Consider the following 25,420-nt stretch of genomic DNA (forward strand, 5'->3'; position numbering starts at 1 on the left):
CTGGGCCAGGGCCTCCTCACCCTCACAGGGAAAAATTTCTGCCTAAGATCTCACCTCAGTCTCCTCTCTTGCAGCTGAAAACCACTCCCCCTTGTCCTGTCCCTGCACTCCCTGATCAAGAGCCCCTCCCCACCTTTCAACAACTGAGACTTTTTAAACAATCATTGTTTTCTACCATTCCATAATTAACAACCATTACTCCACAGTCTTTTATGTCCAGCAGCACTTCTCTCTTTATCATTTCCTTATCACAATTACCTCTTCCTCAGGGTCAGGCTTCGACCATCGGTAGGCAAATGCCCTTGGAATCCAAGGGCCACACAGCAGAAAATTAACAGGACTGTTAACAAATTTCTCTCTAACATAGGAGGTGCACTACACCTCAGATCAGACAGAGACACTTCGAGGGACCTGCTGTCGGGAGATCAAACCTGTTTCAAATTAAGTCAGGACACAGGTAGCTGTTTTGCAGTGACCAGGAGCCCAAAGAGGAGGCTGAGGGGAGACCTCACTGCTCTCCACAACTACCTGAAAGGAGGTTGTGGAGAGGAGGGAGCTGGGCTCTTCTCCCAAGGGACAGGGGACAGGACAAGAGGGAATGGCCTCAAGCTCCACCAGGGAAGGTTCAGGCTAAACATTAGGAAAAAACTTTTCACAGAAAGGGTCATTGGGCACTGGAACAGCTGCCCAGGGAGGTGGTTGAGTCACCTTCCCTGGAGGTGTTTAAGGGACGGGTGGATGAGGTGCTGAGGGACATGGTTTAGTGATTGATGGGAATGGTTGGACTCGATGACCCGGTGGGTCTCTTCCAACCTGGTGATTCCATGATTCTATAAAATCGGGTGCCTGTGACACAACTCGTTGCAGCCATAGCAATGACAAAGACTTCTCCGCACTAAAAACCAAACAAACAAATCCCCAAACCCACAAAACCACCCCACACAAACCCCAAACCCACAGAATCCTGAGAAACACACACCCAGGACGTGTACAAATCTACACCTCGGATCAGACGGATCCGCTTGGACCCAGAGGGACCCGTTCCACACCAAGACACGTTCTGCAGCGCCCAGCAGCCCAAAAGGGGCGCCAGGTGCCTGTGGCACAACTCGCCGCAGCCGCACGGAGGACACAGACCGCTCCGCGCTTAAACGAACGAATCCCCGAGCCCCCAACTCCCCCGAGCCCCGCGGGGCGGTCCCGGCCGGGCCCCGGGCCGCCCCTCCCCGCACTCACGGCCGCCCGCGGGTCGGGGTCCCCTCGGCAGCCCCGCCGCGCCCCGCCGGGCCCCGCGCAGCGCCGCGCGCAGCCGCCACATCGCCCATGGCTGCCGGCAGCGCCGCCACCGCTTCCGCTTCCACCCGCCCGCTTCCGGTCGAGCCCCGCCCGCTTCCGCCCTGCGCCCCGCCCGCTTCCGCCCTGCGCCCCGCCCGCTTCCGGTAGAGCCCCGCCCACTTCCGGTCTAGCCCCACCCGCTTCCGGCCGCGGTTCCGGGCGGCGGCCATGGAGCTGCACGCCGCCTTCGTCCGCTCCCCGCGCGGCGCCGTCAAGGTGGCCCGCACGGTACGGGCCCGCGGGAGGGGGCTCCACACGGGGCTGCTCCCGCTCCGGCGCGGAGGTTCCGGTCCCCACGGGTGGCCCCTTTGCAGCGGGTCCCGCCGCCGGTGCTCCCGCTCCGGTAGATCCGGTCCCCCTAGGGATGCCCTCGCTCCCTCGGGTTTTCCCTTTGCGGGGAGTCTCGCCCAGCCCCTTCCCGCCCCGGATGCTCCCGGTTCTAGCCGGGGTGCCCCTCGCTCCGCCGGGTCCGCTCCGATCCCCCCCGGGTGTCCCCTTTGCGGCGGGTCCCGCCCCGGCCCGGTGGGTCCGGTCCCCCTCGAGCTGCCTTCGCTCTGCCGGGTCCCCCAGGGCTGCCCCGGCTCCTCCGGGTCGGGTTCCATCCAGGGATGCTCCAGCGCGGAGAGTCCGATCCCCCCGGGTATCCCCGCCCCGCCGGGCCCCCCCGGTCTGTCCCCTCCGCCGCGGGTCCCGTTCAGCCCCATCCCGCCCCAGGGACTCCTGCTCCGCCGGGTCCGGTTCCCCCCAGGATGACCCCGCTCTGCCAGCTACCGTCCGATCCAACCGGGTGTCCCTTTTGCGGCGGGTCCCGCTCCGGGTGCTCCCTCTCCGGTGGATCCGGTTCCCCCCAGGGATGCTCCGGCGCGGAGGGTCCGATCCCCCCGGGTATCCCCGCGGTGTCGCCCTTCGCGGTGGGTCCCGTTCAGCCCTATCCATCCCCGGGGGCTCCCTCTCCACCGGGTCTGGTCCCCCCTGGGGATGCCTCCAGTCCGCTCCGGTGTCCCCAGCCCCCGTCTGTGTCCCCGCAGGTGGTGGCGGTCACGGTGCTGCTGTGCTTCGCGGCGTCCCGCGCCCCCGGTGCCTGCACCGCGCTGGCCGCCTTCGAGGCCGCCTTCACCGGGCTGTTCCTGCTGCTCTACCTCCTGCGCCTGGACAAGGGGCTGCCCTGGCTCTGCTGGCCGCTCGCGGTGGGTACCGGCCGGGGGACCATGAAGAAAGACCCGGGGTCCCAGCCGCTGCCACCCCCCGCGCTGAGCATCCCTTGTCTCGCTCCGTAACGCACAAATTTAACGCCCGCTTTGGGTTAAACGATAGTGGCCTCTCCTCTCGCCTCCCTGTTCAAAGCCGCTCGCTGCTCTGCTCTGTCAGGCGTAGCCAAATGGCACAAATTTGAGCGCAGAAAGGTAAAATGAGGAAGTTTGATCACAAAACGAGCCGCCGGGTGTCACAGCCGATCCTGGGTGGATAACGGCGTGTGTCAGTTTTACCGTAAACGGGAGCGGCTCCTGCTCCCCGCGTGTGATCGCAGGATAAACACTCCGCTTTCACTGGCTCTTGCAGGATGTTTTTAACTCGGTGATCGCGGCATTGTTCCTCCTCGTGGTGTGCCTGTTTGCCGTCATAGTCCAGACCAACCACGGGACAGTGGCCGGAGGCGTAAGTAGGAATGTTATTAATGGACTTCGGTTCTTAAAGCGGACACAACCTGAACCCCTTGGTGTAATCATGTAGTGGGAAGACCACGGCAATGACTCTGCCGTGGAAGAAGTTACGCACAAGTTGCAGACCACGTTCAGTGTATCTCACTAAAGACTGAGATGTAACGATTATTAGTCAGTAATTTAAAGCTGTTACTAGGCTTAGGAATCGCTACAGAGAAGTTCTAACACTGAAAACTAGAGTCTAACTAATTTGAGTAACTTGCATTGGATTCCATAGCTTGAAACCTAGGTAGGAGAATCCGCAGTTCTTTCAGGACTAGCCGGTTTGGTGGCAGTATTTAAGAAGAAATCCCTACAGTTCTACCAAATAGAGCTGAAACTTTTTAACAGAGACGCTGGTAACTCTTTCCTGATGTGTATATCCTTTATCCTGACTCAAACCAAGAAATTATGGCAGTTACAAAGTATTTTTCAAACCTTGAATACAAAGATTTTTGTGTACTGTTTTAGTTAAGGCAACCAGTATTCCTCATTCAAAATCTAACTAAGTAACATTAATAAACAATAAGGGAGGGGAACTCATTGAATACTCATGGAAAGCATTTCAGTCTCCTGAAACACGAGGTAAGCTAAAACGTACCAAGCAACCAAAAGAAACACAGAATTTGCCGCAGGAGTTGCTCACAATCGGCTGTGGAGCCAGGGGGGTGCTAAGCTCAGCTTGGCTGCTGCTGGCACTGACGACCAAAGCGAAAAGGTGACTGTTTGATAAAGTGACCGGCTGTGCTAGGATATAATTTATATTCTCAGCAGTGAAGTTAATAGAAATTTAAGTTGGAAGCAGGAGACTAAGGAGGTAGCTTGGAAAACAAGATTGGGCAGATAGTGAGAGACCTTCAGTGCCAGGAGAAAGATAATTGCCCCAAGGCCCCCGCTGCTCAGCACAAACTGCCTGGAACTGCTCTTCTGAAGGAGCTTCCCTTCCCATTGCTCCACTGACCAGAGGATCCTTTCTAAAATCGTGCTTATATTAAAAAGGTGGCACGCATGGGGGATCAGGCTGAAGGGCGAGAGCTGAGCGAGTTAACTGGGCAGTCACTTTGCAAACACATTTTTCCAGTCACCTGTCTGAAGTTGCATATTTTTTTAAGTACTTACAAACATTTTCTTCACTTTAGAATGTGTTTCCCATTCAGAGCTTCAGATAAATGCTATTTTTTTCTTGCTAGGCTTGTTTCTACAAATGTTGCCTTTTCTCTGGGCTGATACCATTAATTAGGCCATCCTTAAAGAGATTGAAGGGTTTTCATTTCTGATAAAGGCATTGCCAGGCATAATGCAGCATTCACTTGGCTTTCAAGGAGAACGCATCATCTCCAAGGCTGAGACAAACATCAAACAGAGCCAGGGTGCAGAATGCTGTAGGAAAGGCTTTTAAATACGGATGTTATTTAATTTATCAGCTGTTTTGCATCACATACATATTCAGAAGGCCTGAACCAACTTAGGTAGATGTATTTACTGCTTCTTCAAGGAAGGGTGGATGAGTCACTGCAGTAAAAGATAAGAGGTTCTGTGAGGAAACTAACTTTATTGTTATTTTTATAGGTGATTGGTCTTATATTGCTTGTTCTCTGTGTTGTCGATGCGGTTCTTCTTTTCAAGAAGATTAGCTTTAATAGACCAAGAGGAAGTGATACAACCACGAAATAAGATTACCATTCTAGTAAAAGAACGGTTTCTCCACTGATAACTGTTACTGTTCTCTTTGATTTTTCATGTGTTCATCTCTGAATTTCCTGTGTGTTTATGTGCATTTTTTCAAGTATTGCTCTTCAGTTGTCTTATGTTTACAAATGCAGTTCCTGCATTCCAGTGTCATTGGTACAAGCTTCACAGAAGACTGTGATTAAGCTCCTAAACTTAATTACATTTCCATCTGTATGAAAATTAATTTCAAAATTGTCTTCTCTCTAATAAAAAAGAAAATACAAACTGGCCTAAGTACATTATTTGATATTATATGTAAATTCAGTGCCCCAAAAGTAAAAGTTACTTGATGTAATTTATCAGTAGACACCTTTGGGAACAGGTATTTTCCACCCTTACTCGTGTTCCTCGTTCCATAGATCAGCCTCCTGGCTGCTGGTTGTCTCGCGCTTTAGTGCTGAGACCTTTGAATCCCCAGATCTTTATTTTTACATTCAGAATAGCTCTGAAAATCACCATGCTGCCTCCCTACTGTAATGCAATCACAACTGTACCACAGTACAGTGAAGACAGAAAATAAAAGTCAATTAGTATTATAAGGCAGATAGACTGTGTCTGTGAGGACACTACCCCAGATGCTGCTGTGCTCAGGGGGCTAACGGTGGACTTTGGTGCCCTGGGAATTAATCAGGCTGCGGATAGCCCCGAGGAGAAGATGGGATGCTGGTGGATGAGGTGCTCAGCATGAGCTGGCAATGTTTTCCTTGGCTGCATCCAAAGCAGTGGGGCCAGCAGGGCAAGGGAGGGGATGCTGCCCCTCTGCTCTGCTCCCCTGTGACCTCACCTGGAGCCCTGCGTTCAGTTATAGAATCATAGAATAACCAGGTTGGAAGAGACCCACCGGATCATCGAGTCCAACCATTCCTATCAAACACTAAACATGTCCCTCAGCACCTCGTCCAGCCATCCCTTAAACCCCTCCAGGGAAGGTGAATCAACACCCTCCCTGGGCAGCCTCTGCCAGTGCCCAATGAACCTTTCTGTGAAACATTTTTTCCTAATGTCCAGCCTAAACCTCCCCTGGCGGAGCTTGAGGCCATTCCCTCTTGTCCTGTCCCCTGTCACTTGGGAGAAGAAGCCAGCTCCCTCCTCTCCACAACCTCCTTTCAGGTAGTTGTAGAGAGCAATGAGGTCTCCCCTCAGCCTCCTCTTCTCCAGGCTAAACACCCCCAGCTCTCTCAGCCCTTCCTCATAAGGCCTGTTCTCCAGCCCCCTCACCAGCTTCGTTGCTCTTCTCTGGACTCGCTCCAGAGCCTCAACATCCTTCTTGTGGTGAGGGGCCCAGAACTACACAGGATTCGAGGAGCGGTCTCACCAGTGCTGAGTACAGTCCTGGAGTTCCCAGCACATGAAGGACCTGGATCGGTCACAGCGAGTCCAGAGGAGGCCACGAAGATGATCAGAGGGCTGGAGCACCTCCTGTGTGGGTACAGGCTGAGAGAGTTGGGGTTGTTCAGCCTGGAGAAGAGAAGGCTCTGGGGAAACCTCAGAGCAGCTTCCAGCACTGAAAGGGGCTTCAGGAAAGCTGGGGAGGGGCTCTGGATCAGGGAATGCAGGGATAGCACAAAGGGGAATGATTTTGAGCTGAAAGAGGAGAGATTGAGAGGAGATCTTGGGTTGGAATGTTCTTGTGGGAGGGTGGGGAGGCCCTGGCCCAGGTTGCCCAGAGCAGTGGTGGCTGCCCCACCCCTGGAGGTGTTCAAGGCCAGGTTGGATGGGGCTTGGAGCCCCTGATCCAGTGGGAGGTGTCCGTGCCCCTGGCAGGGGTGGAACTAGATGGCTTTGCTGACCCTTCCCACCCAAACCCTGGCAGGGTGCAGGCAGAGCCGCAGCCGCGGGCGGTCAGGGGCCTTCACCCCGCCCTCAGCCCCGGGCGGCCCGGGGGGCTCCGCGCTCTCTCCCCGCACTCTCCCCTCCTTCGGCTCCAACCCTGCCCCTCGCCCCCGCCCCCCAGATTTGGGGATGCTGAAACTCTTTTCCGCGTTTCCGCAGTGTCACGATTTCCGCTTCCCTCCTTCTGAGAGAGAGAGAGAAAGAGACAAACCAGCCCCAGGGAGGAGCGGGCGGCGATGGAGGAGCCTGAAGCCGGAGCCGGAGCCGGAGCCGCCGCGCTGCGGGCGCTGCTGCCGCCCCGGGAGTTCCTGCGCTCCCGCAAGGGGCAGCTGCTGCCGGCCGAGGCGGTAAGGGGGCAGAGGGGACCTCACACCCACCCCGTCCACCCCTGCCCTGGGCAGGGACACCTCCCACTGGATCAGGGGCTCCAAGCCCCATCCAACCTGGCCCTGAACCCCTCCAGGGATGGGGCAGCCACCACTGCTCTGGGCAACCTGGGCCAGGGCCTCCCCACCCTCCCACAAGAACATTCCAACCCAAGATCTCCTCTTAATCTCCCTTCTTTCAGCTCAAAATCATTCCCCTTTGTCCTGTCCCTGCACTCCCTGACCACGAGTGCCTCCCCGGCTTTCCTGGAGCTCCTTTCAGTGCTGAAGCTGCTCTAAGCTCTCCCCGGAGCCCTCTCTCCTCCAGGCTGAACAACCCCAACTCTCAGCCTGGCCTCATTCAGGAGGTGCTCCAGCTCTCAGATCATCTCCGTGGTCTCCTCTGGACTCGCTCTCGCAGCTCCGTGTCCTTCCTGAGCTGAGGACTCCTGAGCTGGACACAGGGCTCCAGAGGAGGTGGCAGGGGAGCAGAGCAGAGCGACAGGATCCCCTCCCTCACCCCGCTGCTCTCACTGCTGTGGATACAGCCCAGGACACCGTTGGCTTTCTGGGCTGCAGGCACACCTCGCTAGCTCATGTTGAGCACCTCATCCACCAGCCCTCAGATCACCTCCATGGCCTCCTCTGGACTCATCTCATCTCAGTCTCCCCTCTTTCAGCTTAAAATTGTTCCCCCTCATCCTATCCCTGCACTCCCTGACAGAGTCTGTCCCTCCCCAGCTTTTCTGGAGCCCCTTTCCGTGTTGGAAGCTGAAAGTTCGGCTGGTTGTGTGTAGGCAGAGCACGCTAGGAAACCAAAATGCTCATCACATTAAGCATCCTGTGCCTTAGGTGTTAGCAGCAACCCCCTTTTGCTTAGGAACGGCTTTGATTTTGTTTTCACCTACTTGGACTGTGAATCCAGAGTCATTCCTGACCAGATGTGCGTCATCTCCAGGTGCCGTGGGAGAGGTGGGAGGGGCAGGACAGCTTGGCCCGAGTACGTCAAGACAGACCTTAATCATGAAATTACGATGTGCAGCATCATACAGGGCATCAGGATCTGTCCTGTGCACTGAGAAAGCCACATCTATCCCTACCTCGCAGAGGGACAAGCTCGCCCACTGCTATGGAGCCGACTAAGAGGGCACCAAATAATCAGCGTTAGAAATGAGTTTAGTCTGGCAATGGAAATGTTGCTCTCCCAGCTGCTTTTTTTCCTTTAGGTCCCAGTGCCGAGATCTGGGTGGTGGCATTTGATTTTTGTTTTAGCAGTTTCTTGTATTTTACTTGTAAAGGCTGAAAGCCCAACAGATGAAACGGTGCCCGCCTGGTAGGGACAGAGAAAACTCACCCAGGGGCAGCAGGAATTTGATAACCAAACATTAATTAAGAGTAAGTTAGTGGATTGCAATTAGATTTCCAACATCATTTACACCAGAAGTAACAAGAAATCGAAACACTGTGTTCTCTGCAAGTGTAGCTGGAGCTTTGACAGCCGGTAGTTAATACCAGGACAGCCCGAACCAGGAGTCAAGAGCACTGAGCGCTGTTGGGTCTCAGGTGGCCAAGAAGGCCAATGGCATCTTGGCTTGGATCAGAAACGGCGTGGCCAGCAGGTCCAGGGAGGTTATTCTCCCTCTGGACTCGGCACTGGTGAGACCGCTCCTCGAATCCTGTGTTCAGTTCTGGGCCCCTCTCCACAAGAAGGATGTTGAGGCTCTGGAGCGAGTCCAGAGAAGAGCAACAAAGCTGGTGAAGTGGCTGGAGAACAAGAGGAGCGGCTGAGAGAGCTGGGGGTGTTTAGCCTGGAGAAGAGGAGGCTGAGGGGAGACCTCATTGCTCTCTGCAACTACCTGAAAGGAGGTTGTGGAGAGGAGGGAGCTGGGCTCTTCTCCCAAGTGACAGGGGACAGGACGAGAGGGAATGGCCTTAAGATCCACCAGGGGTGGTTCAGTCTTGACATCAGGAAAAAGTGGTTCACGGGAAGGGTCATTGGGCACTGGAACAGCTGCCCAGGGAGGGAGTTGCGTCACCTTCCCTGGAGGTGTTTAAGGCACGGGTGGACGAGGTGCTGAGGGACATGGTTTAGTGATTGATGGGAATGGTTGGACTTGATGATCCAGTGGGTCTTTTCCAACCTGGTGATTCTATGATTCTCTGGCTGTGCCCAGAGAAGGGAACAGGGAAATTCAAGAGACGGGGAAGGCAGCGTCAGGAGGAGGCAGCGCTATCAGGGTCCCTGTCCAGCCCTGCAAGGTCAGGAGTCTGTGGGCGCTGCCCTGTGGCAGAGGCGTGGGACCAGCCAGGAGGTGTGAGGCCACCTTTGAGACAAAAACCCCTTAGTTCTGGAGAGGAGGAGGATTTCTGTGGTGGGGAACACGGGCCGGGCAGCAGCAGGCCACGGGGGCTGTATTTGCTCCACCAAAACTACTGCAAAAATTCCAAGTACCCCCATCACTACAGCATCAGTAGCTCAAAAAAACCACATGTTTAGAAGATAGCAGCGCCCAAGTAACTTAGTTTCTTTAGGATGTGGGTTTGTTACATACCATAACACATACTGGAATTTCCTATACGAGCCTACAGCCAGCAAATTGTGACTTTCACAGCGCCTGGCTTTTTAACATCTCTGAATGATGACATGCTTGAGGAATACTGTTTTGGTCACAGGATCAGACTCACCCTTTTGTTGTCATAGAGAAGCGCTGATTACACCTCCTTGGAGTAATAAAAACTGCTCCGTCTTGACAAAGCGGGGATTTATCCTTTGTAAAGCCACTCGGGGCTTCTCGAGGGTTTGGCTGGCTGAAGGCAGCTCTAAAATCCCATCTGCAGCGAGGCGTTCAGCCCACGTGCTCAGGATCTGTCCTGGCAGAGGGGAGGCAGCAGTAGTTTCTCTCCAGTTGTCTTAGCTTTGCCAGAAGAAATCCTTGAAGACAACACAGACCCAGGATAAAAGTCTGTATACAATTAGAGAAATGCAGTGCCAAATAATTGAAGATCAGTCCAAGTTCAATCTATCATAGTTTATATCTGTTTCATCTTTAGCTTTTTGTTTCTTCTCTTGAATGTCTGATTTTTCCTTTTTCACACAGAACTAACACAGGGTTCAGCATAAGTGCATGTAAATAATACTCATGGGATAGGTTTTGAATATTGACTTTTGTTCAGAAACAAAATGGGGTTCTCAGCATTTGTTACCAAATATCTCAGCAGCTTGGCAAGTCACAAGAAATGTGCTTTATTTCTCTCTTTCAAGTCAGGCAGACATCGGTGTCTCTGCAGGTAGAGCTCTGTTCTGGTCTCTGTTCAGTTAACAAGAAATGCCAAGTCAGTTCTTTCAGCATTCAAAAAGTAAACCACCATAGACTGGAAAATGCACTGCAAGCCTAGCAAAGCAGCAGCTTGCAAACATGCCTTGGCGGGGTAGATGGTTATAGGTACTTCTCTTTTTTGGTGTGTGGCAGACAGGGAGCAGAAGCTGCCTTCAGCAAATTCCTTCAGCCCAGAGACGGTGCTGGTGGTAGGAACTGCATTAAAAAGCTTTGCTCTTCCCAGGAGAACTGGCTGGCAAACGATGGGATCAGCTGTAATAAGTTACTCCAGACTGACTCCAACTTTGTAAATGAAGGCAAGTGCCACATTCTTGGAGAAGAGGATGCTGAGGGGAGACCTCATCGCTCTCTGCAGCTCCCTGAAAAGAGGTTGTGGGGAGGTTCTTCTGGGTTCTTCTCCCAGGTAACAAGGGATAGGACAAGAGGAAATGACCTCAAGTTGTGCCACGCTAGGTTTAGGCTGGATATTAAGAAAATTTTCTTTACTGACAAAGTGATGAAGCCCTGGAAGAAGCTGCCCAGGGCAGTGATGGAATCTTCTTCTCTGGAGGGGTTCAAAAACCGTGTGGACATGGCACTTTGGGACCTGGTTTAGTAGGCACGGTGCTGTTGGGCTGACGGCTGGACTGGATTACCTTGGAGGTCTTTTCCAAGCTCTAAGGATTCCATGATTCAGCCCAGCCTGTTCCCTTCCCTCGTGCTGCCAGAGGTGGCTGGGAGGGCTGGTGCCCGCGGCTGCGCCAGAAGCGTGGGAGCTCAGTGCTGCCAGCAGGGATTGCTTTGTGCGGACTGAGGAAACTGCTGCAGCTGTTTTTCAAAAAATAACCCTTACACACTTTTTCACATGACGGGAGTCTGGTTCTTGACAATGTTGGGATGTAATTTCTGTGTTGGCAGATAAATGTGCTGTGGGCTACCAGACCTGAGCGTTCTGGTGCCTCATCCAGAACAAGGTAGCCTGGTGATGAAGCTGATTATTGCTAGAAGCTTAATTATAATCTCAAATTTTATTCAAAGAAGGAAGTTGCCCCTCCCCTCCCCCTTTCTTTTGATCTTCCTGCCTTATTAATTTTTTATTTCACCTGGGATAGCTAGACAGCCACAAAGCAGCAGTAACATCATGTATGTGTATGAGCTTTGCTGTCTCTCCTGATCCTACTCAGTCTCACTGTCTTGCTCCTCCACTTTCTATTCAACATTCTCTGCCTGCGAGGTTAATTTTTTTCTCTTTGCATTCTCTTTTCTCCCCATACCATTATTTCTTCTGCTTAACACTCCTCTTAAGCCATTCCTGTTTCCTAAATACTCAAGTTGCTATCTTGAAAGTCAACATCTCAAGATGCATTTTTCAGTCCCCTCAGCCCTGCCGGAGCCATTTCACAGCCACTTTCCCGCCTGTCACCAGATCTTGTCTAGACAAGGTCCACGTTTACACATCGTGCTGCTCACCCTGCCTGTTTTAGCCAAGCTTTTGTGTTAGTCCTGGTGACTCCTGGAACAGGCACCTCCTCCATCCTCAACTCCAGTACGCAGTGGCACTACATTTGTTGGGTTTTAATACAAGTACAGTATGAATATGTCAGGTTGTCCTGTGGTGACGCAAAGGATGTAGAACTCATTCTGCCTGTTTTCCTCCTCTTTTCCTCTCTGCTGTCTTTTCAGTCTTCTCTGACCTGCCGCGTGGAGCAGCGAGTGGAGGGCACCAGGCCAGGTGTCAGCTGCTTCCCGGCACCCGCAGCATCCTCGTCGGGCTGCAAGGGGGTCTGTTCACCCTCCACAGAGGATGCGGACACCTTCACGCTCTGTTGGGATCTCAGCACTTCAGCAGCTCCCCCACCCGTAAGGAGCACAGTCACAGTGCTTTCAAACCAGTGTAACTAATTTTTATACCTTAAACTGCAAGCTGGTTATATGAGCAAGTAGAGCTTCATAATGCCTGCCCAATTTAAGAAGCCCAGCAACACAATATTAAGTAATAATTACATGAAAATTACTTTTTGAAATGCAATACCAAACAAGTTCCTTTTAAAAAGGAGAAGCAACGTGTAATATTTCTTTCTCATTTAAGTGTATTCCCATTCCCACAAAAAATGGTGCTGAATGACAGATCAGGACTCCTTTTTGCCAGGTTTTTTATAATCCTACCTCTGCCAGACTGTGAAAGGCTCCTTCTCTGTTCTTTGCTGTATTAGAGCTTTCTGCATCCACAGTGAAGCTGGCAGCAATCACACTGACCTTGCAACAGCAGCACAGAACAACTTGGACTCCCAGCTCCCATCAATGCCAAGGATGTAATCCCAGAGGAAAAAGGACCCCTCTGTGAAAATATAAATGGACAAAATTGATAAACCACCACATTTTGTTTTTACCCAGAAGCATCAGGGCTTTCTGAGTCTGCAAGTGCTAGAAATGAACTCACAACTGCACTGATTCGCACAAACTTCCTCTCTTGCTGTTTCTGCTAAAAATATCTCAACAGACTGTTAAAAAATGACGAGATCCCATTGCTTGACTTTTCTTGGAAATCAATCACACAGCTTCAGAAAAAGAGGGGGAGAACTCTAAGCAAAGAGAAATGAGAAGCATCATCAAAAGCTGAGAGCTTTGTGGGCTCTTGGATTGCATGGGGCTGTCCCCAGCTCACTGAGTAGATCTGGCATTAAAAGCCATATCAGGGCTGCGACAGAGCCACCAGGCAGACAACAAAAGGCAACCAAGGACAAGCTCGCAGAGCCCTCAGGCACCTCCTTCTTTTTATTTCTCCTGTTCTTTCTCATGTCTGCTTGTGCCTCCCAGCCTTGCCTCAATGAAGACTGTAGCATCTAAAAATACCATCTTTCAAACCTTCATTCTAAAAATCCAGTCCATGATTTTATAGGCGTGTACTTCACATCAAATCTTCCTCAGGCCTTTCAGTCCCCAAATGCCTCCAGAATGAGGAATGATGCATCATTTGGGAACAATTACTACACCTCAGGTGGGATTCTTTCCCTTATTATCATCAATAATCCACCGACATCAAGGGACTGCTTGCAAATCAAGGGCATTTAGTTTTTAATATCGCCTTGATACGCAAGTTCCCTGCACACAAGATGCTGACAAGCAGAGTCAGGAGTGGCAAGCCGGGTGGCTGTAATGCCGAGAGCATCAGTTACCGATGAGCTCAGTTACTGCTCATCGGGGCTGAGGAACCAGCAGCAGGAGCCTGGCATCATCCCACCAGTAACCCAGGAGTTATTGGTACCTAGTAACTGCTTGTTAAAGCAAGAAAACATCAAACTGTGTCTCAGTTATATTCCGCAAATGTTGGTGAAGCAGGTTCACAAAGTTAAAGCCTGGTCCTTTCTGTTTCTATTCTGTGGGCATGGAAGGGGTGATAGAAGGAGGTGTGGTAGAAAGGAGGAAGAAGTCCTCTCTCCTCTTAACAGCTTTCAAGCTCTGTTACATCCACTTCTTTTCAGAGAGTACATATCGCTTTTCATTCTCAGCAATGAAATACCATGTTAAGGATAGGATGCACCAAGTCCCCTCTTCTGTATCAAAACGCTAGAGAAGCCTGCCACGAGCCTACTGAGCAAAAAATAATAGGGTAAATAATAACAAATAGGGTAAATATTAACTCCATACAGATCAGAACTCTCTATATCAGACCAGATCCATTTCTTACAACTCAATGAACAAGAACAGTACGGAGGCATTTTAAGATAAATGCAGTGTCTTACCAAGAGTGCCACATCCTCTCAAACTTCACCACCCAGTCCAAATGGATCAAAACAATATATTCCAGTTATTGGTGTGCTGGTCAAGAACTGTGTTCCCCAAAAATCAAGCTTAGAATAAAGGCTTATTAATTAAGAAATTATTTCAACAGGATTGAACTGCTTGGCTGCCCCCTAAGCCTAAATGGGGTCTTTTGATATGTGTATTCGAGGACGGCCTGACCTCTCATAGGAGTAATTATTAATTAATAATTATAGGAACCTTATCATTCAAGTATAATGATGACTTTTTTTGAGGTACAGGCAATTCTCAGGAACACATGGTAGCAGCAGGCAAATAAATCCATGGATCTGAAATTCAATGAGGCAAACGCATTGATCATCGGATCAAGAAGCCACATCTGCCTTCAGATATGCCCTACGGGGGAAAATAACACATCTGTTTTCAGCTTTATACGAGTGAGAATGTGCCACAGTTTAGCCTTGTCTATAAGGAAATATCATGGAGATAACACAGATCTATGGGAGTTATTGATCCTACTGCTCTCTGAAACAGCTCTCTACGAGGTCTGACACAAAAGAGAATGACCTTATAGCTCAGGAACCAAGAGTGGGAGGGGAGAGATGGAGAGATGGGTACAGAACATGTTGTGACCCGTCACAGCGAGACAAGGCTCAGCTCGATCGCTTCACTCAGTACAAGTGGGTGCGTGTTCAAATATAGACGTTTTCTTACCCTCGGATGGAAAATATTGGTGTGTGAGTGAACAGTGTGTTCACACCAAGACACCACGCCACCCCACAGCACTTTGTGACGCATTTTTCAGCTCCTAACAACACTATTCATCAGACCCTGGCTCCCTGCGCTTTCTGCCTCTTCCCAGAGATCCAGTCAGGGCTCAATGGAGCCTTTTTTTATTGACAGAAGATGTGAAAGCAAAACTAATGGAGATCCTCAACAGCCTTCTGCAAAATTACATGTGGAATTGCTTTGGACATTGGCAGCATCATAAGCAGCCAAGTCTCAGCTCAGAAGGGAGCTGTCTTGAAGGTGATCGTAGCTGATTTTCTTAATGTGCTAAATAAAGAGTTACAGGCAGTCTCGGGGTTTTTGTGTCAGATCTCGTGCACTGGAGGAGTAGAACGAACCAGAGACTTCTAGAAATTACAGAATAATTCTTAGCTCTTTTCTATCCATCAACAGCAGACTCCTAAGATTATAAATGCTGAGTTACTTCAGGCTGTCTGAACAATGATTTGGATTTCAAATGAGAACTGTCACAGCTGAAAGCTTCAAGCTCTGTTTGCTTGGCAATGCCCCACTCTATTTTTAGAATTATGTTGTCAGAACCGTTTACAATCCAGAGCAAATTACTGACTCTGAGAGGTGCAAATCCACCCAGCTCTCCGGAAAGTTGATTTCACACACATTGAAATAAATGCCATTACTTAAGATTTATTCCATGCTAAACAAGAAAATTAATTTTGCCTAGGAAAAAAAAAAGTGGGAAGCAGGATGTGCCATCACGAGCAGCCCTGACAGGAATAGGCAGGGAGAAAAACACTTCAAAGCTGCTCAGCTGCCCAAGGCTCTGCTATTCCATGCAAATAATTGGTGTTTTCCCTTTTCTGTAGGTGCTGTCGTTCATCATCTTTATCTGCTATATTGCGTCTCTAGCTGCCTCTTTCATGATGGCACCACTCCTAGAGTTTCTGCTGGCGCTGTTTCTTTTCTTTGCCTATGCCTCCAAACTTAATGAGAAGTTTAAAGGAATCTACTGGCCTTTGTCGGTAAGTGAAACGTGCAGTATAAACCCGTGGATTTAATTGTAAGGTATGGCAGGAGTAAAAGGGACTGTATGGGAGCCAAGGCTGACTGTGAACAACTTCACCTCCTTATTAGAAACCTGTTCCTATCGCCTCTCATTCAGAAGGTCCCAAATAATTCCTTAAACTACGCTGTATTACATCCTACAGCTGTGCTGGTGCTGACACAAGGCACGGCTTTATTAAAGCACAGAATTTATGCCTGATTCCAGGCAAATAGCTTAGGGCTGGATCTTCAGAAGCAGGCAACGTCAGCCTAACTCAGTCTGACCACTACTGGGGTCTCTGCAATATCACTGCCCTTACAAGCAGGGAAACTGAGGCACACTATTCCATAAGGCATATACTACTAAAATGTTTTTGGATTCTTGGGTAGGTCCTGTTGAGATGCAGAGTCATACTCACATGCAAACAAACTGACAGCTACCTTTGTTAGCGGGGAAGCCCTGCAACTCGTGCTGGCAAATGCTCATTCACCCAAAGGAAACCACTGGCTGCTCCTTCAGAGGTTTCAGGTTCGCAGTCACCAGTGGTTACTGCACCCTGGCCACTGGATGTCTCTGTTGCTTCAGGCATGCACTGGGAAGACAGCATTTGTCTAGCAGTACAAATGCTTCCAAAAACCACTAATCCAATCAATTTGGATTCTCTTTTGGTACAGTTTTGCAACAGTTTTTCACAGTGAGAACTAGAGCGCTCAATGCATAAAAATAGCATTAGCGAGGGCCCTGGTGGATAAAGCTACAGCAGTGACTGTGGCAGTGAGCAGGGCTTTCAGAGCACAATCTTAGTTCTATCCTTCTCCTGTCTTCTGCGTGCATCTGATTCCAGAACTCAAGACAAAAAGCGCACTTGTATGTTTATGATGTCCATTACCATAATATACTCCAGCCGGACTATAGATAACTGACCTTGTGCTGACTGCAGAGGAGTCGAGTTCCTCGTAGGATTTGTGTTTTGGACAGTATCTTACTCGTGCATCTGTTCTGAAAAGGCAGAAGATTTAATTGTGAACAGAGGTCAAGATGCTGTTATTGAGGCTCACACGATTTACACGTGCCCTGGGAATTACCGCTCTTCATTTAACAGAGAGTTTGGAGGCACCGTTGCTCCAGCACATCACTGCCTGTATTGCAGGGCACGGCCCCTGCCTTGCAGAGCTACGGTCTCAGCCACAGCAGCATGTATTTCAGTGATCACCATGAGCATGAGGCAAGTATACATACCAAGTCATATTTTTAAACACTAAAGAAAGTGTTTAGTTCCTAACTGAGGAGCTCCTGCACACGCTGCTCCCTGTAGGAACCGGTACGCTCCTGCAGAGCCTTTGGAACCACGGGAGTTCTGCTTGAAAACGAGACTTTTTAAGGCATTTCAAATGATTCTTCCACTCGCCTTGCTGTGCCGAGTTAAACACCACAGACGGCCCTCTGCAGCCTAAGCAAGGCCTGCCCAACATACACACTTTACAAGTAGGATTTTAACCAACATCTGTAGGGACAGAAGCCAATGCCAAGATTCCGGTCATCTCACATTTAAAAATATTTCCCAGATGAGCAATTCATCTGCTACGAACTGCCAGGGGTTGTCACACTCCAGCACCAGGCAAGGCCACCGACACAACAACAGAGAGGTTTAATGGTCATTCCCAAAATCACTTTTGGAGGCGTTTGTATATTGGATTTACAAGAGTAATTCAAGAATGCAACATGGCTTGTTTTACAGGATTTCTTGCGGTGCGTCACTGCTGCCATTATTTACTTTGCCATTTCAATTGCCGCTGTCTCAAAATACAACGATGGAGCATCGAAAGCAGCAGGAGTAAGTAGCCCTGAGCCTTCCGCTTGGCTGTTTTGGTGAACTGCGTACAGTCAGGCTTTCAAAACTATTCCAGTGTGACCACACTGCAAGTTTCTTCAGTTAACTAACTGAGAATTAGACTTGCCTAAAGCCAGGAAGAAATGGTTGGGTATTTAGAAAAGCAAGTTTTGAATCAATGAAGAGTTTTGACATCCTAACAGAGCGGCTCAGTGCTAACTGTAGCACTTGGGGAAGGCACCTATTCTGCTTCTTAATTTCACCAGCTGTACAGGGAAGGTAAACTTCTCTGTTCCTGCAAAGAACATCCAGATCCTTGAATGGAGGGAATAACAATAATAATAAAGGAAATCAAACCTGTAATTACTAAGGACAGTCTAAGTTAAGTAATTTCAACCTCCTGCCCCTACTGCGTAATTTTAATTGGATGAGTTGAAACAAAAGCAGTGTCATTTTAGCCTCCAGTATAAGGTCTGTCCAGGAGAGAGCCTTCATCGTCAGCATTTAGTGTTCAGAAATAAGATACGGCCTCACCATCTGCAACTCAACTCTAAGCATCAATAATGTATGCAGCAGAAAGAAAATTTGAATAACGATTTTTAAAGGGAAGAACAAGGTGCAGTAGCGCTAGCCAGCAACCTTCCTGAACCATCCCATCATACTCAAATTCAAAACAAAGGCTTTGGTTTAAGCTTTGTCCCTCTGTTCAGACATGCAGCAATGCAAGAGCATTCACCCTAGCTTCTCCGACTGAAAACCAGCGTGTTCTTGCCACACTGCTGCTGCCTTGACACTAAATAGGTAACTCCAGAATCTTATCTCAATCTGCAATAGACCTGTCTCCTTGCAAACCAGTAACAAATTATTTGGAGAGCAATCAAGGTGATTTCTTGGTGACCCAGAGAGGCCCTGAGGTAGTGGAGGTGCTCGTTACGTCCTTCCACCACTCCCAGCACAGGGCAACACTGATGCTCAGAACGTGCCCAGAGCCAGAGAACAAAGCAGCATGGGGAAGGGCTAAGGACACGTCTGACAGAGCAACTGCACGGATCGCTACTACTCAGGAGTCCAAATTAGCTGTAATTTAGTTGGTGCCAGTGGGCCAGGGGACATTGCCCTTCCCCGTCTTTTCAGAAAGGCACAAGCCAAACAAATCAAGCGCAGTTTTTTTCTTTAAGAATTTTTCCTGGGTTGGTTATTTTGGTTTGTCATTGATGGACACAAACTGTTGTTAACAAGTGTGATTTTGCCATGTTAGGTGTTTGGATTTATAGCCACGATAGTGTTTGCCATTGATTTCTACATAACCTTCAATGACCTGGTTACATTCCTCAAGCAAGGCAGTTCTGAGTCCGAGTCCCCTGAACAGCGCAAGTCAGAAGGTAGGTAAAATTCCCCAGTGTGGCTATACAAGCATGTAACATGAGATGTTCTTCTCCATTTCACACTTCACAGGGAGCAAGAGCTCTCACAGAGTACTAACAGTTTCTCTTCTTGGCTACCATGAGTTTATATGCCACAATTACGCTGAATTATGAAGCTGCTTCATCTTAAAATGCACTGGCTGGAATTTCAGTGATTTATAAAGATAAATAGCAAGCCAAGAATGGGAAGTTTCTCAGAGTTTTGCACCACTTAACTTTGAAAGGACTCAAATCCATATTTTTTATAGAAATTCTTGTGCAGCACAGACTTTTTTACGCCCATCAAGATGTCTTTCTTTAAAAATCACAAAATCATAGAATGATTTGGGTTGGAAGGGATCTCAAAGCCCATCCAGCTCCAAGCCCTCTGCCACGGGCAGGGACACCTCCCACTGGATCAGGGGCTTCAAGCACCATCCAACCTGGCCTGGAACCCCTCCAGGGATGGGGCAGCCACCGCTTCCCTGGGCAACCTGGGCCAGGGCCTCATCACTCTCACAGCAAAACATTTCTGCCTGAGATCTCATCTCAGTCTCCCCTCTTGAAGCTCAAAATCATTCCCCCTTATCCTGTCCCTGCACTCCCAGATCAAGAGCCCCTCCCCAGCTTTCAACAACTGAGACAAACTTTTTAAACAATCATTGTTTTCTACCATTCCATAATTAACAACCATTACTCCGCAGTCCTTTATGTCCAGCAGCACTTCTCTCTTTATCATCTCCTTATCACAATTACCTCTTCCTCAGGGTCAGGCTTTGACCATCAGTAGGTAAATGCCCTTGAAATCCAAGGGCCACACAGCAGAAAATTAACAGGACTGTTTTCAAATTCCTCTCTAACGTAGGAGGTGCACTACACCTCAGATCAGATGCTTAGAGACAGAGAGGGACCCGCTGTCTGGAGATCAAACCTGTTTCAAATTAAGTCAGGACACAGGTAGCTGTTTTGCAGCCCAAATCAGGTGCCTGTGACAGAACTCGTTGCAGCCACAGGAATGACAAGGACTGCTCTGCACTAAAAAAACAAACAAATCCCCAAAATCCTGAAAAACACACACCTAAGACATGTACAGAATCCTAGAAGATATATAATAATGCTGACATTCTGTTCTAGGTATTTAAGTAGAGTGTTAAATGATTTGCAAGCTCTAGGCCACAAAGAAAAGAAGAAATAAAGGAACAGATCATAGGAAACAGGCTGACTAAAAGCTCCTTGTCCCCACAAAGTGAACTGACCTCAAGAAGATCAGGTGACAAGGGCACAAAATTAGACTACAGATTAGATCTCCTTTCCCTGGAGATGGAAAGAGAAGTACATTAACTTACAAATATGCAGACGCGCAGGTTTGCATCGATGATTTGAGCATGCAAGAAGGGCTCTGCCCTGCAGCGCTGCTCCTCCAGCACCAAACTCATGTTCACGCTGGGGCTCTCGACTGCCAAGGCCAGAAATCCCTTGCTGCCTTGCAAGCTGTGGCTCAAGCTTGGGCGAGCTCTACCTCTATAAGCCCACTGGGATTTCTTAATGTCTTAACAGTTCTGGTTTTCAGATACGTTTAACTGGCAGTGCAGAACTGTGACCCACGGCAAGCAGCAATGGTCTAGTAGAGGAAGCGTCCCTTCAGCAGGCTTCCTCTTGGTGGTCATGCCCCCAGTAACCTCGCTGCAACTTCAGTTGAGCTGTTATCTACGTTGTAGTGGTCTAAGCGCCTCTCCACAGCATTTCTCAAGCCCTTTGAAACACCATTTAAAGCTCTGTCATGTTAGAACAATCATTTTAGAAGCCTTTGCAGAACTCTGCCACGTCCTTAAAACCAGACACCTGCCCAAGAGCAGCAGATCTCTCAGCTAATGCTGATGCAGGGATTCACAGTTTGCATTTTCACTGTTGTTTCTTGTTTTAAATTTCAGATGAGGACTCGGATTCCGACTCGGACTGAAGAATCGAACACCAACCAAGCGTGAAGGCAAGATGATCAAGCACTTTCCCCTTTGCTGAATGCACTGCCAGTTGAAGTATCTCCTTATTTCAGCATTGGTATCCTCTTTCCACCCCACTGTTTATGGAATCACCAAAGCTCTGACAGGGCAGTGATGTGGAAAAGGAGACTATTCCCAAAGACATTAGACACTCCTTCAGAACTACAGATTTTACAGTAGTTCAACCTGCCACAGATACCAGTATCCAAACACGGCATCTCAGTTCACCGTCACCCCTCTACTCAGCACCACAATGTACTGAGTAAATGGGAATGTAGTATTTTAAACATAAGTGGAGCTTTTAATACGCTTTCTTAATTCCAAATCTTTAACATTTAATAGCTTTTATACTTATTTCTGTGCCAAAGAGAGGCTCAGAATGCCTCTACTTTATTTGTATTTTTCTTGATTAACTAACAGTATTTCTTAAGCGTGAGTATCCCACTCTCTCAGGCACTGAAGGCGTAGATTGCATTTAACACATTGTTTCAATATCTATCTGCTGCCTCTCTGTGACAAGAGAAAGTGATGACTGGAAATCTGCAGCAAGAACAAACCTCAATGTAAAATATAATCGTGTGGCAGGGTAGGTGGCTCATCAATGTGAGTATCACTATTTTTAAGCTGCTTGAATGGGGTCACATCCCATCTGCAATTTCACCAGATATGAGGTGTAACAGATGAGGCATTATCTTACCAGCCCCTTCCTACCCTTCGCCTGGAAGCCCTTGTGCCTGTTTGCACGTGTGGGTAAGGGAGGTTTGCCAAATACCATCCACCGTCACCTGCCTATCGAAGCCCGCAGGTATTTGTGTGCAAGGCAGCACTGAGCTCGCGCTCTGTGTTGCGAACACCAGTCCTCCCATGAGAAGAAGCGCTGGGCTTCGTCCCCTGGGTTTGCAAAACAGGCGCTTTTTTCTGTAATACTCAGGATACCTGGGCCCCCAGAGGGCAATATTTCCTTCCCACTGTGAAATGGCAAAAACCCAGCCTCCAAACCAAAGAACGTCTGCAGTGAAATCCATTTTCCCAAACCCCTGGTTTCAGTGGGGGTTGGGTTGGGTTTTTTTTATTCCTGGAAGGACATGATTTATCTCATGGTCTTGTATTCCAGGGAAAAAGCTTTCTGACATTAAAAGAAAGTGTTCTCATCACTAGCACGACCTACCTTGAACTGTTTTGTGTCCACCTTGGGGAAAGCACAGCACGCTCCCTGTGTGCGGCACCAGACAGGTCGACTTCAAAGAAACCTGTACACATCTTTTAAAAATTAATAGTAACAGAACAGGTGGCCTTAACAGAAAGTAATTAAAATGAGAGCAGATGGTACTAACAGAGTAAATGAAAAACAGGGATAAAACAATACAAGTAGATTTCCTTTGGAGCAAAATTACCACTTGGGTTCCAATTCCCTGCTAGCAGCTGGCTGCTGACGGGCAGGAGCGCGGTACCTGGCGGCCGGCAGGGGCTGGGGAGGTGCTGGCCGTACGCAGAGCTCTCTGACAGGCAGCTCCTCCACCTCCTGTTTCCAGACCACTGCATAAAAGCATCGGTTGCTTCCAAATGTGAACAAGTAATCTATGCTTTTATGAGAAAAAGCTCTTTGAGCCACTTCCGGTGTGAAATTCCACATTTTTTAATCTTTTCTATTGTCATATCTTACTGGCACACACTGTGACGTCAGGGGACCTGGGCTCATTTTTTATATTTGTTTTGTATTTCTCTTTTCTTTTTAATTAAAAAATGTACTGCATGTCACAGCTGGAAACCAGTTTATGGTGATATTTAGGAACCATGCTGGATTAAACTTCTTTTAATGGAAGCGTTGGGTGTCTTTACTTATTTTAAGACCTGGATTTATGCCCTTGCCTCAGACTAGCGAGAGTAGTGGCGTTTGAAGAAATTCCATCAGGAAGGACACCACGTGCTGGGGAGGCGACAACCACGCAGAGCCAGCACTGGATACCACTCACTCACACTTACAAGGAGAAACTTCATCTCCAGCACATTAGCATGAAAGGATTTAACCAAGAACTAGTTTTAGCACATTTAGTAGATGCTGGAGATACTGTGCTCTTACTTGCCAAGCAATAACCTCGTAAGCAACCACCCCTTTGGATTTACCTTTCACAGACAAGTTAGAACTTGAAACCTGCTCAGGTTTCTTTGTAATTTTTTTCACTCTGCAATATTCCTGACATCAACAGGAGAGGCAACCAAAAGTTCTCATTAGTTGTTTCAGGGCTACATTAGCAGGCGTGCAATGAACTGCCTGCCTAGAGCATTTCATTATTAGCACTCGAGTATTTGATCATTACATTTATTTCTAAGCAGTTCACTCCCAGGGTCAAACACTCATGTAAAAATTCCAGCCTTTCATTTAACAAGAGATTCCCATGATTGAAATAAAATACGCTTCTGTATTTTATGAATATCATGTCAGAAAAGAGAATTCAATTAAAAATTACTTTCAAGCCAATTCTCACTGGGGCAGCCAGGGGAGCTGACTCAGTCCTTTGTTCCTCTCCTGCCAGCAATATTGCACTAAGCCAAGAGCCAGGGCAGAGGAAAAGACTGCTTGACTTTTTTGTTTGCTTGCTTGCTTGTTGTAACTCAGCTGACAAGATCAAAATAATGGGAGTACTGGTTTCTCTGCAATTGAAGATTCGCGACATAGGAGTCCTGTTACACCTGCAGCACGGAGGCCTTACTGAAGTTCTTGTGTCAGTGGACCAGCAGGGTCATAATCAAACGTCTCTTTTCCATCACAACATCATTCCTGTTCCAAACACAAGCCGTTTCCAAAACCCACATGGGCTGAGTATACGAGTTCATTACAGCTGGAGCCCAGTTATTCCTGTTTGAATTCCTGTGCTGTTTGAACAGCACTCAGCAGCAGACGGACCTAAGGAGCAATAAGGGTTTTCAACAGCAAGCGTGGAACAAATCTGACTAGAAACGATGCAAGAAGCCTTCTGGTATCAAACCCGTGAATCAAAGCCACTAGCAGGAAGGCAAAACAATCAGCTGGCACCACAGATGAATGACTTCATACAGCGCTCACACCCTTGGAAGGTCCCTATCCCACCCTCTCCTGTCAGAAAGCTTTTATACTTATCTGTGGGAGATTTGTTCAGTCTTGTGTGGTGATTTTGGACAGAAAACCTTTCCAAGCAGCCTTTTTAGATTCCCACTGAAATCAAGAGGCTCAGCTGTCCTTGCTGTCCTTTTAGCACTTTGTCCATTACTCCACTTAATTTTGCTTCTCACCTGACACTGTCCAAAGTCTCAAATTTCCAACTGACGAAGTAATTTCCAAGATACTGAAGGAAAAGTGGTGCATCTCAGCCTATACAGTGTTTGAGAAAAACAGCATGCTGGAAAGCAGAAGACAATTTAATGTTCTGCAGAGCAGGCAAGATGTTTCTCATTCATTATGTTTCTGTTAAGTGTTCACTGTACACATTTCTAAGCCTGGATTTTATAGCTGCATCTTCCCCTGCTAGGAGACCAGCAGCCTGTATTATTAAGTAAGTGTGTACTGGTAGCCAAACACTAATGGTGCATGTTTCTGACTTCCAAAATGCATAAATAAATGAGAAAAATATACACACTGCTACTATGCTGAGCTACACCTCATAGCAGGGAGCTTGCAACCCACCTCGTAAGACATAAAAAATAATAAATGAAGTGGCTTGATTACAAAGACCAGAATACAAACTGCCCCAAAGAGTGAGATACACATTGCCTTGTATTTTACATACGCCTGTAACCATCCTTTAATCCTTTCTTGAGCACAGAAAGAGAGCGAGAACACAAGGAAGCAGAAAATTTAGAAGCTCTGAGAATGCAAATCTTGGATATAAAATACCCGAGATACCTTTTTGCATGGAGGATTGTTTAATGGTACGATGGAGACACCATATCTTGATTTTCTTCCAAGTAAACATGACCACATCAAAAAAACCTCACTGCAAAACAGATTCCTCCTCTGTGGGAAGAATTCACAGCACTCCCAAGTGTTTCGTAAAACTCCTAGGGCAGAAGGCAGGATACTGCTACCCAGAAAATACAAGTGTATTCTTAATAAAAAAACTTTTCAAGAATCTATTTTTTAATCTATTTCTGTGAAAAAGAAAACAGCAATTTCAGTATTAATTTTGGCCAAGCAATACCTGTGCTTTTGGTTTATACCTTTGTGACACTGTCCATCATGCTTTGTTAGCCTGATGCATTAAATAAGAAATTGGTTGTAGTCTGCCCAGGAGACTGACAAAGATTCAGCATTTAAGTTAGAAAGAATAAACCTTTTTCTTGTTTGTTTGGTTTTTTTAATTCAACATCTGACAAA

General features: G+C 48.2%; 2 protein-coding genes across 2 annotated transcripts; both read left to right on the forward strand.

Annotated features, from left to right (window-relative positions):
- The first annotated feature begins 1,480 nt into the window (after positions 1-1,480).
- CKLF (chemokine like factor) lies at positions 1,481-4,991 on the forward strand. Its single transcript, XM_069868596.1, has 4 exons — positions 1,481-1,563; positions 2,364-2,522; positions 2,896-2,991; positions 4,605-4,991. The coding sequence occupies exons 1-4, from the start codon at positions 1,504-1,506 to the stop codon at positions 4,707-4,709; spliced, it is 420 nt and encodes a 139-aa protein (XP_069724697.1). The 5' UTR covers positions 1,481-1,503; the 3' UTR covers positions 4,710-4,991.
- Positions 4,992-6,795: 1,804 nt separating this feature from the next.
- CMTM3 (CKLF like MARVEL transmembrane domain containing 3) lies at positions 6,796-22,618 on the forward strand. The gene is made up of 5 exons (XM_069868732.1): positions 6,796-6,946; positions 15,657-15,812; positions 17,574-17,669; positions 18,925-19,048; positions 21,001-22,618. The coding sequence occupies exons 1-5, from the start codon at positions 6,836-6,838 to the stop codon at positions 21,027-21,029; spliced, it is 516 nt and encodes a 171-aa protein (XP_069724833.1). The 5' UTR covers positions 6,796-6,835; the 3' UTR covers positions 21,030-22,618.
- The last annotated feature ends 2,802 nt before the right edge of the window (positions 22,619-25,420 follow it).

Source organism: Phaenicophaeus curvirostris, chromosome 14 (assembly GCF_032191515.1).
Source record: "Phaenicophaeus curvirostris isolate KB17595 chromosome 14, BPBGC_Pcur_1.0, whole genome shotgun sequence".
NCBI lineage: Eukaryota > Metazoa > Chordata > Aves > Cuculiformes > Cuculidae > Phaenicophaeus > Phaenicophaeus curvirostris.

What these genes read in the sequence shown, in the direction of transcription:
- CKLF (XM_069868596.1), top strand. Translation starts at nt 1,504, where the DNA reads ATGGAGCTGCACGCCGCCTTCGTCCGCTCCCCGCGCGGCGCCGTCAAG. An exon ending in CCGTCAAGGTGGCCCGCACG is followed by an intron (nt 1,564 to 2,363) that starts GTACGGGCCCGC and finishes GTGTCCCCGCAG; the next exon opens with GTGGTGGCGGTCACGGTGCT. An exon ending in GGCTCTGCTGGCCGCTCGCG is followed by an intron (nt 2,523 to 2,895) that starts GTGGGTACCGGC and finishes TGGCTCTTGCAG; the next exon opens with GATGTTTTTAACTCGGTGAT.
- CMTM3 (XM_069868732.1), top strand. Translation starts at nt 6,836, where the DNA reads ATGGAGGAGCCTGAAGCCGGAGCCGGAGCCGGAGCCGCCGCGCTGCGG. An exon ending in AGCTGCTGCCGGCCGAGGCG is followed by an intron (nt 6,947 to 15,656) that starts GTAAGGGGGCAG and finishes CCTTTTCTGTAG; the next exon opens with GTGCTGTCGTTCATCATCTT. An exon ending in TGAACAGCGCAAGTCAGAAG is followed by an intron (nt 19,049 to 21,000) that starts GTAGGTAAAATT and finishes TTTAAATTTCAG; the next exon opens with ATGAGGACTCGGATTCCGAC.